Source organism: Anomaloglossus baeobatrachus, chromosome 7 (genome assembly GCF_048569485.1).
Source record: "Anomaloglossus baeobatrachus isolate aAnoBae1 chromosome 7, aAnoBae1.hap1, whole genome shotgun sequence".
Classification (NCBI taxonomy): Eukaryota; Metazoa; Chordata; class Amphibia; order Anura; family Aromobatidae; genus Anomaloglossus; species Anomaloglossus baeobatrachus.
In genome coordinates, this window is record NC_134359.1 from 226,871,054 (window position 1) to 226,885,862 (window position 14,809).

Sequence of the window (14,809 nt, forward strand, 5' to 3'; positions counted from 1 at the left end):
TTAAGTTGTATTCTTACAATCCAGAAAACAGGTATCCCATGCATTTGGCATTGTGTGTTTGATAGAAGGAATTTAGATTATGCGGACAGGGAATTATGTAATTGTTGATAATGCAAGTACAGCATTACAGATTATGTTGGTGTTAAACAAGGAACAAAAACACAAAATGTAGCTGTCATAATGTAATGGCAAAAGAGGACCAATCTATTAAAACATGGCTCATAGTTTGGAAACAACAATACCTAGCATTTTAACATCTAACCCTTGTTCAGCAAGGACTCACTGGTGTGAACAAGTAATTGAACTGGTACATCTGCTGGCTAGCAGACAAGGTGTGGGGTTTGTAAATACCAAAGCTGAGAAACGACAAATATATTAACCTCTAGAGTCAGTCTGACTTCAAAGGACTGTAACCAGACACTTTGGAGCTGATATCTAGTTATGAATATTGGGATTCTTGTGGCAGGCATAGTTATGGGAGATATATATTCGGAGTTCTGACGAATTGGTGAATGCAATGCACCAATTCACATCACGGTGAGGCCTGCCTGTGAGCTCCAAATTAAAACTGGGCAGATGGATGACAATATATTTCATATTTCCTATCTATGGAAAGGTAAAATCATGATGGGAAATATGACATTAAAATCTTCTACCTTGGCCTCTAGAGGTGAAAATGTCCTGAACGTCTGAAATTAGGGATCGCATAATGTTCTAGAGACTGGAGCCACATCTCATGACCAGCCCCATCTGAGGTCACGAAGGGAGGTATGTGGGAGTGACTGTTCTTTAAAGAGGTTGTCCACTACTTTTACATTGATGACATATCCTTAGGATAGGTCATCAATGTCTGATTGGCTAGGGTCCAACACCTGGCATCCCTGTCGATCAGCTGTTCTGAATGCCGCCATAGGCTAAATAGACAGCCGGAAATGTTCAGTTCCAGAGATCTCCTGTTTTCTGACAGTGGCCGCGGCCAGCGACTGCACATCTGCCCCTATTAATTTGAATAGGAGGTGGATGTGCAATACCCGGTGGCCACTATCAGAAGACGGAGCAGCTCCAGAACTGAGCATTTCCAAGTGCTGGCATTGAGAACACCTAAGGATAGGCCATCACTGTTAAAGTAGTGGACAACCTCTTTAATAAATCCAGATTTTGAGTTGACAACTGTGTTCAATACTGGGAGTTACAGGTCTCTTTAAAATTGTTCCATTATTCTAAAAGGAGCACTTTCCTTTGCTACAATCTGCACCATTTCTGTGAAACAGGTTTAGTATTTTTTTCTTTTTTTTCCTGTATATTATAAACAATGCCTACTTTCTGTATTAAATATTTATATTTATATTTATATATATATTTATATATATTTATATATATATATATATATATATATATATATATATATATATATATATATATATATATATATATATATATATATATATATATATATATATATATATATATATATATAAAAAAAAATCATGGCTTAGTTCCTCTTGCTCAATAAAACACATCCTTGAGGCCATAGATTACCAGCAATGGGTTTCCATATATGTACTCCATGTGTTGGAACTGGGTGTGTATATACTATACTTTCACTGTGAAAGCACCCAATAATCGGGCTAGGATCAAAAGCTGCCGTCGCCTCGACCATCAATCGTCAGTCAATAGCGTATTGTCCCCACAACTGGAGGCAGTGTAGTGCCGTTCGTGGCATTTGGTGGCAGTGATGGGATATCTGTGTGATCTCCCGGGCACACAAAGTAATAAAATATACATCAAAAACTAAAAATGTACCTGGGGCTTTAGTGAACTGGACTCCTTTGCCCAATATGACTCGGACTCCTGAACAATTCGCTCAAAGGAAATTCCTACAAGTAAAATTTTTTACAACATTGAGAAGAAATTTAATGTAATGTGATAAAAAATCTGTGTACGTGTTGGTCATAATGTTGTGGAAATCTGTTGACCTGTCCATCATTATTCACAGAGAATGGAAATTAATTATAGGGCAGGGGGGTCCTTCCCTGACTTGTATAAATTCAGCTATGAACAAACAATACACAAAGCAGGTTCACCTGTCTTTTCTTGTATGACCCAGACTCTAAGTTCCACCAGGCTGTGGGCATAGAAGCAATCATTATCTCTTACGCATCCATACCGGACCTCATGTCGACAAAGATCAAGTAGAAGAAGATTGTTGAATTGACGTATCTTGCAGTACTTGACAATAGAGTCTCTGAACATGTGAACAAGACACCTGTAAGTACAAGAATAGAAAGCAAATGATGAATACATTTACAAGTAACATATAGGGTTGTGTGCATTAAACAGTGATAAAACACAACACCTGCCAAAAAGTAGATCTTACTATTCAGTGTAAAATTTGTTTCTAGTAGTCTTCATTGGGGGACACAGAACCATGAGATAGTCTGCTGCTCCCTGGAGGCTGACACTTATTGCATCTAAATAAAACTAGCTCCTCCCGTCAGACTATACCTCATATGCAGGAGTCAGGCTTCCTCAGTTTTGTGAGAAAGCAGTTAAAGGGAAGCTGTCATGAGAAATTTTGCACTAAACCTAAAAGATTCCCCCCTCTGCAGCTCCTGGGCTGCATTCTAGCAATGTTCCTGTTGTTCTTGTGCCCCCTTTCTGACCAAAATAAAGACTTTGTAAAGTGGTACCTTTTTGTATACAGATCTTGATAATGGTACACGGGGGCGGGCTGTCTGGTGTCCGTTAGTCTGCCTCCCTGTCGCTTTAGGCCGTCCCCCATCGCGCAATTTCAAAGAGGTGACGTGAGGTAAGCTGGCCAGCGCTTGCGCAGAACGGTGGAGGCGGCGGTGAAAGCGCGACCACGAGATTATGGGCGTCTACTTGCTGATGACAATCACAGCGCCGTCCATAATCTCGCGCATGTGCAACACGCCACCAGCAATCACACTGTGCACATTGCACAGTCCCGCAAGAGTGGCACGGCGCATGCGCGACATTATGGGCGGCGCTGTGATTGTCATCAGCAAGTAAACGCCCATAATCTCGTGCTCGCGCTGTCACCGCCGCCTCCACCGTTCTGCGTAAGCGCTGGCCAGCTTACCGCACGTCACCTTTTTGAAATTGCGTGATGGGGGACGGCCTAAATCGACAGGAGGCAGGCTAACGGACACCAGAGAGCCCGCCCCCGTGTACCATTATCAAGATCTAAATACAAAAAGGTACCACTTTACAAAGTCTTTATTTTGGTCAGAGAGGGGGCACAAGAACAACAGGAACATTGCTAGAATGCAGCCCAGGAGCTGCAGAGGGGGAATCTTTTAGGTTTAGTGCAAAATTTCTGATGACAGGTTCCCTTTAAAAGAAGAAAGAAAGAGAAAAAAAAAAAGTTAAGAAAAGGAAATATAACCACATGCCCAACTGGGCAACCAATGGATTGAGCTGTGCCCCCCAATAAAGACTACGAGAAACAGATTTTACAGCGAGCACTAAAAGAAGGATTTTTGTGTACTCACCGTAAAATCTCTTTCTCTGAGTCTTCATTGGGGGACACAGGACCATTGGGGGACACAGGACCATGGGTGTATGCTGCTGTGACTAGGAGGCTGACACTAAGTGAACATAAAAAGAGTTAGCTCCTCCCTGGCAGTGTACACCCTGAGCCGGAGGCGGTACTATGCCAGTTTTGTGTAAAAGCAGCAGTAGGAGAGCCTTGAACAACCATAACTAAACAATGTAATACAAAAGAAAAATGTGTGTTGAAAAAAACACAGTGCCTTATGGGCACGTAAATATACAGTAGCCGGATGGAAACAAAGGTGACCCGCAAACAACATCGGGAAACATCCGGTAAAGGAAGACCTCACAATCCAAACAGGGTGGGTGCTGTGTCCCCCAATGAAGACTCAGAGAAAGAGATTTTACGGTGAGTACACAAAAATCCTTCTTTCTCTATCGCCTTCATTGGGGGACACAGGACCATGGGACGTCCAAAAGCAGTCCCTGGGTGGGTACATAAGCCGTCCTACAGAACCAAAGCAAACAACAAATTCTGTGGGAACGCTCTGTACAAATGTTTACTACCTTTTTAGAGGTGTGCGACGGCCGTCTGCAACACCTTTCTCCCAAGGCAGGCATCTGCTGATGCCTGGGTGTGGACCCTGTAAAGGCCCCTTTACACACTGAGACTTTCTAGCAATCCCACCAGCGACCCCAACCTGGCCGGGATCACTACAAAGTCTCTGGTGAGCTGTCAAACAGGCAGACCTGGCCAACGACGCAACAGCGATCCGGACCTGCAGAACGACCTAGCTAGTCATTGGGGACGTTGTAAAGCAGCTTTTTGAAAGGGAAGTCGCTGTAAAGTCCCCTTTACACACTGAGACTTTGCTGCACAGCGGGAAACAAAGGACCAAAGAATGGTCCTGAACGATTTGTAGCGATCACACCTTCACAGCAGGGGCCAGGTCGCTGATGTGTTTCACACACTGCAATGTCGCTGGGGAGGTCGCTATTACGTCACAAAACCGGTGACGTTACAGCTATGTCGTTTGCACTGTTGCAGTGTGTAAAGCCACCTTAAAACCTGGTGAAGGTATGAAGACTGGACCACGTTGCGGCTTTGCAGACTTGCTCGGCTGAAGCCTGGTGTCTGATTGCCCAAGACGCCCCAACTGCCCGGGTGGAATGGGCTCTTACTCCCCTCGGAGGGGACTTGTCCCTGATTCGGTAGGACTCCGCAATGGCTGATCTGATCCATCTGGCAATGGTAGCCTTGGACGCCGGCATACCCTTCTTGGAACCAGCAGGCAGGACGAACAGGTTGTCTGATTTGCGGAAAGGCGCAGTTCTCGAGACGTAAGTCCTGAGCGCTCGTACTAAGTCCAGAGTGTGTAGTGACCTTTCCAAGGAGTGAGTGGGTGCCGGACAAAAAGATGGAAGCACGATCTCCTCATTCAGGTGAAAAGGAGACACCACCTTCGGCAGGAACTCCGGAGACGGGCGCAGGACAACCTTGTCCTGGTGAAAAACCATAAAAGGTGAGCGGCACGACAGAGCTGCCAGTTCGGACGTTCTCCTGATTGAAGTGACCGCCACCAAAAAGACTACTTTCCAGGATAAGTGTGAGAATGAAGATTCTCTGAGTGGTTCAAATGGAGCCAGTTGGAGGGATCCTAAAACCAGATTAGGATCCCATGGTTCTAGCGGAGCCCGATAGGGCGGATTCAGATGAGCGACTCCTTGGATGAACGTCTTGACCTGCGGACGTGATGCTAGGTTTCTTTGGAAAAAAACAGACAAAGCCGAAACCTGCCCCTTGATGGTTGCCAGCGAGAGACCCGCTTGCAACCCTGCCTGAAGGAACGCTAGAAGCGTCGGTAGTGAAAGAACTAGCGGGGAGAGATTGCCGTTGACCTCGCACCACTGAAAAAAAGCCTTCCAGGTGCGGTAGTAGATCTTTGACGATGAGGGCTTTCGAGCCCTAATCATAGTCTGAATCACTTCTGGAGCAAACCCTGACTGGGCTAACAGCCAGGATTCAAGAGCCATGCTGTCAAATTGAGAACCCCTGAATTTTGATGGAAGAGCGGACCCTGAGACAGCAGGTCCGGCCGATCTGGAAGCCGCTATGGGGTGTCTGCGACGAGCTGTGCAAGTTCTGCGAAACATGCTCGCCTGGGCCATTCTGGAGCGATGAGAATCACAGGAATGTCCTCTGGCTTGATTTTCTTGAGGACTCTTGGGATCAGTGGCAGCGGCGGAAAGATGAACGGTAGTCTGAACTGTTTCCACGGAAGAATGAGGGCGTCGACTCCTAGCGCCTGCTGGTCGTGGTAGCGGGATATGAACTGTGGAACTTGATTGTTGAACCGCGAGGCCATCAGGTCCACATCCGGAGTCCCCCACCTGTGGCAAATCTGCTCGAAAACCTCTGTTTAGAGACCATTCGCCCGACGCCAGACCCTGTCTGCTGAGGTAGTCGGCCGCCCAATTTTCCGCGCCGGGGATATGTACCGCGGAGATCCTGGCATTGTGAGACTCTGTCCACTGTATGATCCTCTTCACCTCTCTCATTGCCATGACGCTCCTCGTGCCGCCCTGATGATTGATGTATGCCACCGCCGTGGCGTTGTCCGATTGTATCCTGATTGGAGACCCTTGGAGAAGGTGTTGAAAAGCTTGCAGGGCTCGTAGGACTGCTCTGATCTCCAAAACATTGATCGGGAGCCGGCTTTCCTGGTAGGACCATTGACCGTTGGCCGTGTGGTGCTGGAAGACCGCTCCCCAGCCCAGAAGGCTGGCATCGGTGATGACCATCTTCCAGTGCACTGGTAAGAACGACGTTCCTTTGACGAGATTCTGCCTGTTGGTCCACCAGCGCAGCGAGTGGTGGACTTTCGGGGACAAACGTATCTTGCGATCCAAGGTGAATAGAGACTTGTCCCAATTGTGCAGCAGGAATAGCTGAAGAGGGCGAAGGTGGAAGCGGGCAAACGGAACCGCATCTATTGCCGCCACCATCCGACCTAGGGCCCTCATACCAAATCGTATGGACACCGCCCTGGAGTGGAGGAGGGTCTGGACGTCTTTCCGGAGGGAGACAATCTTTTCCTGTGGAAGGAACACGCGTCCTTGGATGGTATTGAACTCCATGCCTAGGAAGGTAATCCGGCGAGCCGGGGTCAACGAGGACTTCTTCCGATTGATGAGCCAACCGAGACGGGATAGAGTGTCGATGGTGATCTGGACACTTAGACGACAGTCGTTGAAAGAGGACCCTTTGATCAGTAAGTCGTCCAGGTATGGAATTACCAAAACACCTCTGGAGTGCAGGATCGACATGGCAGCGGCCATGACTTTCGTGAACACTCGAGGCGCGGAAGCAAGACCAAACGGTAGGGCAGTGAACTGATAATGATCGTGTGCTACGGCAAAGCGTAGGAATCTTTGGTGCTGGTGTGCAATTGGGATATGCAGATATGCGTCCTGTATGTCCAGAGAGGCGAGGAATTCGCCGACCTCCATGGAGGCAATCACCGATCGGAGGGACTCCATGCGAAATCTTCGGGTTCTGACGTACCTGTTGAGGATCTTGAGGTCGAGAACAGGGCACATAGTGCCATCCTTCTTGGGGACAACGAAGAGGTTGGAGTAAACTCCTCTGAACCGCTCCGAATCTGGAACCGGAATCACGACCCCTGAGCGGTGCAGAGATTTGATGGCGCGTAAAAAGGGGCGAGCTCGCGCGTTCGACTCAAGAGGATGGGAAAGAAAGAAGCGGCTTGGAGGAATTGACGTAAATTCTATCTTGTAACCCGAGACTAGGATTTCTCTGACCCAAGCGTCTGTGATCAAAGGGAGCCAGACGTGTTGGAACAGAGAAAGGCGGCCCCCCACCTGGTCTGCGCTGACGCGCGAAGACCAGGGGTCATTTGGAGGAGTATCGCTGAGATCTAGATGCTGGTTTGGCAGGCTGGCGTGGTCTGGAACGCCAGGAGGGATTTGTTTTGAAAGACGGGTTCTTCCTGCTTCTCTGCGGGGATCTGTTCCTCCTAGGCTGTGCCGGGGAACTGAAGCTGCGAAAGGGGCGAAAACCTGAAGTCGGCTGGCGGCGTCGTGGAAAACGCCTTGGTCTCAGCTGTGGAAGGGAGGTGCTCTTTCCTCCCGTAGCCTCGGCGATAATCTGATAGAGCCTGTCCCCAAACAGTCGGCCTCCTGCAAACGGGAGGGCGGTAAGTGATTTCTTTGAAGCCGCGTCTGCATTCCAGGCTCTGAGCCAGACTGCCCGGCGGATTGCCACCGTGTTGCTGGCCGCTTGTGCTGCGCAATTGGCTGTAGACAGAGATGCGTTAATGATGTACTCACCCGCCAGGGCAATCTGTGCAGCCATGTTGACAAGCTCGGGATCGCCCGACTGCGAGCGAAGCCCTCTGCGGAGGGTGTCGGCCCAGGTCACCATGGCCTTAGCTACCCAGACGGCGGCGAAGGCCGGAGACAGTGCCGCACCTGCCGGCTCAAAAGCCGAACGGGCGAATCTCTCGATGTTACGGTCCGTGGCATCACGGAGCGATGTTCCCTGCGGCAGAGATAGAACTGTATGCGAGGCCAGACGGGAGACCGGAGGGTCGACCACCGGTGAGCCCGCCCATTCCTTCCTGAGATCTTCGGGGAAGGGATAGTGTAAATCAATCGACTTACCGTTGTTGAACGTCTTGTCCGGTTGCTGTCTGTGCTTGCGTAAGATCTCAGCGAACTCCGGATGATCGCAGAAATACCTGTGAACATGCTTAAGTCGTTTGAAAGATACCTGTGAGCTCTGGGTGGTGGCAGAGTCAGGCTGTAGCTTCAGCGTCATATTCACCGCGTCGATCAGGCTGTCCACCATACGCCTGACGTCGGCTGCCTGATCAGAGTCCATAAGGGAGGCTGCATCCGACTCTTCCCCTGAATCATCACACGATCTCGGAGACGAGTGGCTCTCGGGCCTTGGAGGGGAGAGAGACCTCTGGGAGGAATCGGAAGACGAGACCGTGCGGGTCCGCTTCCGCGCTCCCGTAGTCGGTTCTGGGTCAGACCGACTGTCATCCTGCGACGGCTGGACCTGCGGGGCATGGCTGAGCGTAGGGAGTGACTGCAAAGCCTGCGCGATGGTCTGAGACGCCCTCGACAGGGAATCCACCGACTGGGAAAGAGAAGTCAGCCACTCCGGGGGAGGGAGCGCATTGGGGCTCGGTGCATCCTGTACTGCTGCAGTAGCGAGTGGGATGGGGGTGTCGGCGGCGTCTGGGGCAATCTGCGTGGGCTGTGGGTCAGGGACGCAAGCTGCGCAGAGGGGGGTAGCCTGGCCTTGGGAGAATTTTTCGTTGCAGGACGAGCACGCAAAATGCATTATGAACGGGACCTGTTTGGATCGGGAGGACTTAGAGGTAGGCATGGCTGCTCAGGGGGCTCCTACTAGAGACACTAGGGAGGAGACAGGAGATAGGAGGAAAAAAGTGAGGAAAAAAAAAAAAAAAATGTAAGAAAAGTTGCTGGTCCTAATCAGAACCAGCACTCACCCAGGCCTGTGTCCTCCCCGGGTCAGCAGGAGGCTCAGAGTAGCTGGGGGCAGCCACCGGAAAAGAGATGCTGTGGTGGGCCGTTTGCAAGAAAACGCGGGCTTTTGCCTCTTTTTTTTTTTTTTTTTTTTTTTTTACTGAGGGGGCGTGCTAGGGATGATATCTGCTGTTGCTGGGCAGAAAAAGCGGGGGGCGGGCCCGGAAGACGCGCGCGCGCGCAAACGGGGGGACGGAGAGCTCCGGCCTAATGTAGGCCCGAAGCTGGGGACTAAATTTGAGAGCGGCCGCTGCGCGCGGAGCAGGGCTTACCTGCGTCCCTGCGCGGTGTCCAGGTCCCTGGGTCCCATCCTGGCTGCTGAAGGCCCCCGGTGAGTGCAGGCTTGTGCTGGCAAGTGCCAGGGGAGGCTGCTGGGGGGCTGTGTGGAAGACTGCAGAGCGCTCCTGCGCTGCAATGTGTGCTCCTTTGCCTGGGCCCAGTGAAACAGGGGAGAATGCTGGGGGAGGCCTGGTGCTGTGAGCGCTCCTGCGCTTGCGATGTTTCCTCGCCGTCTCCATCCGAAACACCCCTTGGGACGGTACCATAGGGGTCGACGGGGAGTGAGCCCATAAAAACGTAGATGCGTGGGACCCCAATCAGCCCTTGGGGTGGTACCATGGGGCCGGAGGGGGATAAGGGCTGTGTCTCGAGTGGGGACGATACCCTGGCATTCCAGGCTCTGTATGGAAAGAGCAGGCGAGGATACTCTCTGATGCGGGATCTTTAATCCTGCAGAAGAGATAAAAAGCGTAAAAAGGATGAGAACGCTGAGCGGCGCCGTATAGTTGAAAAAAACGGAAAAAAATAAATAGCCTAGGCTGAGGTTGGCCCACAGAGATATGGGCCCACATCAGCCTCCTACGACACCAAGCAAAAAACCGGCATAGTACCGCCTCCGGCTCAGGGTGTACACTGCCAGGGAGGAGCTAACTCTTTATGTTCACTTAGTGTCAGCCTCCTAATCACAGCAGCATACACCCATGGTCCTGTGTCCCCCAATGAAGGCGAGAGAAATCTACTTTTCTTGTTCATCTTACTGGGGGAAACAGAACCATTGGATGTCCTAAAGCTGTTCCCAGGGAGGCAAAAACAATTAATCATACTATTATCACCTTCGCTTCTACCCCAACTCAAACAGAAGTCTGTGCTACTGCCACCTGCAGTATCTTCCTATCTACTCTTGAAACGTAGAAAATATATGCACCGATGTCCAAGTAGCTGCTTTACAGACCTGGCAAACCAGATGCCCGATGAAGCACCACCCAGGAGGGTCAAACAGCTAGCGTAGAATGTGCTCTTGCTGGAGTAGGCCTAAAAGTAGTCCTTCTATACTCCTGAGGGGCCTTGTGGCTGACCTGCCAACCCAACACCTCCTGTGCTGAAACTTGACGAAAGGGAAATCTGAAAAGCCCCTCACCTCCGAAAGGGACAGCTGGTCCTGGACTGAGGAAGCAGCATGCTTCTGCTGCCTGTAGATACAGAAATAATTTTATCTAGCCTGGTTCCAAATAAATGAGAACTCTGGAATGGGAGACCAGTTAGAGACTTATTTGAAGCTATGTCTGTCCTCCACACCTTAAAACGGAACCTTTACACTTTTGGCGTATAAGCTGCGGCCACTACCACTGGGATCTTGTATACAGCATTCTAAACATGCTGTATGTAAGAGCTCAGGCCGCTGTGAGAACATAAACACTTTATAATACTTACCCAACGGTCGCGCGGTTGGCCATATGGGCGTTTCCGTTCTCAGATGTCGGCGCCTCCTCTTTCGGTCATCTTCGTCCTCCTCCTGAAGCCGGGGTGCATGACGCGTCTACGTCATACACACTCGCCGATCCTGTGCGGGCGCACTACAATACTTTGATCTGCCCTGCTCAGAGCAGATCAAAGTGCACCTGTGCAGGACCTGAATGTGGATGACGTCGGACGCGTCATGCACCGCGGATTCAGAAGATGACCGAAAGAGATGGCGCCGGCACCGGAGACGCCCATATGGCCAACCGCGCGACCGTTAGATAAGTATTATAAAGTGTTTTTCATGTTCTCACAGCGGCTTGGGCTCTTATATACAGCAAGTTAGAATGCTGTATGTAAGAGCCCGGTAGTGGTGGCAGCAGCTTATAGAGCAAAAAAGTGGTGACAGGTTCCCTTTAAGCCAGAGCATATGGTGGATCCCCATGCAATTACTCGCCACCTGGGCAGAGCACTCCAATGCCTCTAAAGATGCTGAACAGAGATATTTTATTGCATGTGTGATCAGCAATCTCGGCCAACTCAAAATTCTGAGAACCGGACGAAAAAATGTAGACGCAAATGTTAAGCACACACTGTCACCATCTTGGAAACCAGAGAATCTAAGAAAGCTGGACAAAGGACAAAATCTGCAGTGTCAAAAGCAGACTTCACCATAGATTCTAAAATTCTATCCGTTGGATCTTTCAGAGACACAAATTCTGCCAGTAGCAGAGTAGTCGTATAGGATAAAGGAGATCTTGCTGTATACACCACCAGTGGAGTAGGCCAAGAGGCAATCAGTTCTGCTGGAAGGGATATAACACCTCCATGCGACTACACTTCTGAAAGCATTTGTTTGGATGCTCTCAAGCGCTTTGCAAAACCTCTGAAAATTCTTCATAGTTAGAAAAAGACCTAGACATTCGCAAATCTCTCCTAAAAAAAACCACCTTGTTTTCTTTAATGGGAGGGGGTGCTGTAACTCCTAGAGAGGTGTCAACGGGTGACACCTGTCTACCAGCTCCCTCAATTTTCCCACTTGATATGGATCTAAAACAGATTCCGAACAAGAACTGGAATCTGAATGCTGGGGAGAGAGGGTACCATGAGGAGGAGAAAAGGAACTAAGGCGGCTCCCTTGTGCAGGAAACCAGGACAAGGTGGAACCCGGAGGTCGTCTGGACCACATTCGCAACCTGAATACTGGTGTGGGGTAGTTCCAAGATCTAATTTACTCACAGTAGCGAGCGGAGCTCCTGGGGCGGCAGTGGTCAATAGCAATTGCTCCACAACCATAACCAATGTCCTGGACACCCTGGTTAATTCGGCTGCAGACTGAGCTAAATTACAAGCCCAGCCAAGAGGGGGCATATTATCCTCTGATGTCATAGGTGTCCCCTGGTCCGCTGCCAGCAGGGAAGCAGGAGGGGTACATGCGGCACAATAGGAACTGACTGACTGGTGGAAAACTTAGTATTACAGATCACACATGCATAGAAAGAAACAAGTGCAGGCCGTGCTAAAGGGCAAGCAAGGTCTCCTCTACATTCAGAAATTGCAAGAGATGGGAAATAAAAGGTAGAAATAAAACCACCTGTGTTCCCTTTAAAAGTGATAAAAAACACCTGTTAGAGTTCTTAAAATCAGCCTACCAGCCTTCAGACGCTAACAGCCAACCCCATCCACACTGCTGGAATCTGTTCCCCTTGTGAGCCACGAGGCAAAATACACCGCAATGCTTCTGTGCCCCACACCACTTAAAAGGTGCCGTGCGGTAGAAGGAAGAGGCGGAGCTAGAAGAGAGGGAACTCAGCGTGCCGAGACACTGCCGCTGATTAGTTGAAAGAATCGACCCCACTGATTGGCCAAATAAAACACAGCCGCCGATTAGCTGAAAAACACATCAACTGATGATTGGCTGGAACATTTGGCTGAGAACTTTTAACTGCCTGTAACACACTCTGCAACAGTGTCGAACCCACTACACCCAAACACAGAGTGACAGAGATTCACAGAAAAATTGAAAGCTGCGCGACACAGTCCTACTCAAGCCCATTGAAAAGACAACGCTCTGATGTGCAAACAGGCGCACCAGCCATCTACACCTAGACTGTCCACCCATCATCGGCAACTACCACCCTAACAACGAAAGGAATAGAATGGGGAAGGGGGATTCCTGACAGCATACTTACCTGGCCTGAAGATCCAGAACGCTTTATCTTCTACTCGATGCACAAGCACACTATGTCTGGCAGCGGGCAAGAGCCAATTGGCTTATGGACCTCTACCCCAGAACCTTACTATTGACAGTGTAAAGGTACAAATAGTCCGCACACACTGCCGGGAGAGGATATTGACTGAACAATTACAGCCTGTACTCACCGTCACTACGTGGGTGAAAGAAGGTGCACAATTACACTGTGTTATCTGTACGATATCCATTTGAAAAGACACAAAGCAAAAAGAAAGGTTAGCGACTAACCTAAGGGGTACTTCTCACATAACGAGATCGCTGCTGAGTCACAGGTTTTGTGACGTACCAGTTACCTGATCAGTGATCTCGCTGTGTGTGACACTAAGCAGCGACCTGGCCCCTGCTGTGAAATCGCTGATCGTTACACACTGTTCTGGTTCATTTTTTGCTCGTTGGTCTCCCGCTGTGCAGCACACATCGGCGTAGTTGACGGCGGGAGACCAACGAGCACCGACTCTGTAAGCTTTGCTTAGTAACCCGATGTGTACCCTAGCTACGAATATAGGGAGCCAGCGCTGGCAGCCTGTAAGCGGTGTACGCTGGTAACCAGGGTAAATATAGGGTAACCAAACAAAGCGCTTTGCTTAGTTACCCGATATTTACCCTGGTTACCAAGCGCAGCATCGTTACACGAGTCGCTGGTGAGATCTGCCTGATTGACAGCTTACTAGCGACCCTGTAGTGACGTACCAGCGATCTTGACCAGGTCGTATCGTGGTCGGAATCGCTGGTACGTCGTTTAGTGAGATGATAACCTAAGACAAGACTGACACTACTAGAAACGGAGACCACTTGACTCCGGCAGGTGAGATTATAGTCTGACGAAGAGGAGCCAATTTTATTTAGATGTAATAATAGTGTCAACTTCCAGGTGGCAGAAGACTATCCACATGGTTCTGTGTTCCCCAATAAGATGAACGAGAAAGAAGAATTACCTGTTTTTCCACTTTTCCCCTCCACCTCAAAGTGCTTTTGCATTCAGAATGTAACACAAATGGGTGCAACCGGGATTCTTTTAATATCACACATAACATACATGTGAGGTCTTTTGTCCCCATACAGGGGCTATAATAGCAGGGTGCGCAACTTGTGCTACAACATACTCTGCCATTAGCAGGCAAAATTCCTCAGAATGTCATCATAAACCCATCTGAAAACCGGAAGGAAGAAGAGGAAGAAGAAATAATTGAAAGATAAGCTGAGACAATAGAGAAGATTTATTATAATACTTGCAGTATTTTTGTGTGCAGCAAACAAGTTGCAAATGTTGGTGAATGCTTGTTTTTGCACAAACATTTGAAAATTATTTCATTTTTGCGCCGCTCTTGTCACATAATACACCTAGAAATCCACTCAATAAATCTGTCACATTTTACTCCAGTGATTTTCTAATTAAAGGGCTGGAACCCCAAATCAGAAAATAAACTAAGCACATGGCTATATGGGGGACTTAGTCCCTATAAAAAGCTTTTCTTCAGTGTAGTACCTGTTGCCTTTACTATCCAGAAAAAGATGTTTATTCAATGTACAAATTAAAGGGAATCTGTCAGCAGGTTTTTGCTATGTAAGCCAGGGACAGCATGATGTAAGGGTTAAAAAACAAAAAGCAACTGTGTGCCTCTCTTATCTGTGTGTGTGTGTGTGTGTGTGTGTGTGTGTGTGTGTGTGTGTGTGTGCTATTGTTTACTTAACCCCTTAAGGACGAAGCCAGTTTTGTACTTA

At 49.0% G+C, this 14,809-nt stretch overlaps 1 protein-coding gene across 1 annotated transcript in view; it reads right to left on the bottom strand.

Moving 5' to 3' along the window:
• ZC3H7A (zinc finger CCCH-type containing 7A) overlaps positions 1–14,809 on the bottom strand; it is a 188,786-nt gene that overhangs the window by 31,699 nt on the left and 142,278 nt on the right. The window contains exons 16-17 of the mRNA XM_075317930.1: positions 2,085–2,266; positions 1,804–1,877 (exon numbers count right to left, since the gene is read on the bottom strand). Of these exons, the coding sequence (XP_075174045.1) occupies positions 1,804–1,877; positions 2,085–2,266 (256 nt within the window). The remainder of the gene's footprint in view (positions 1–1,803; positions 1,878–2,084; positions 2,267–14,809) is intronic.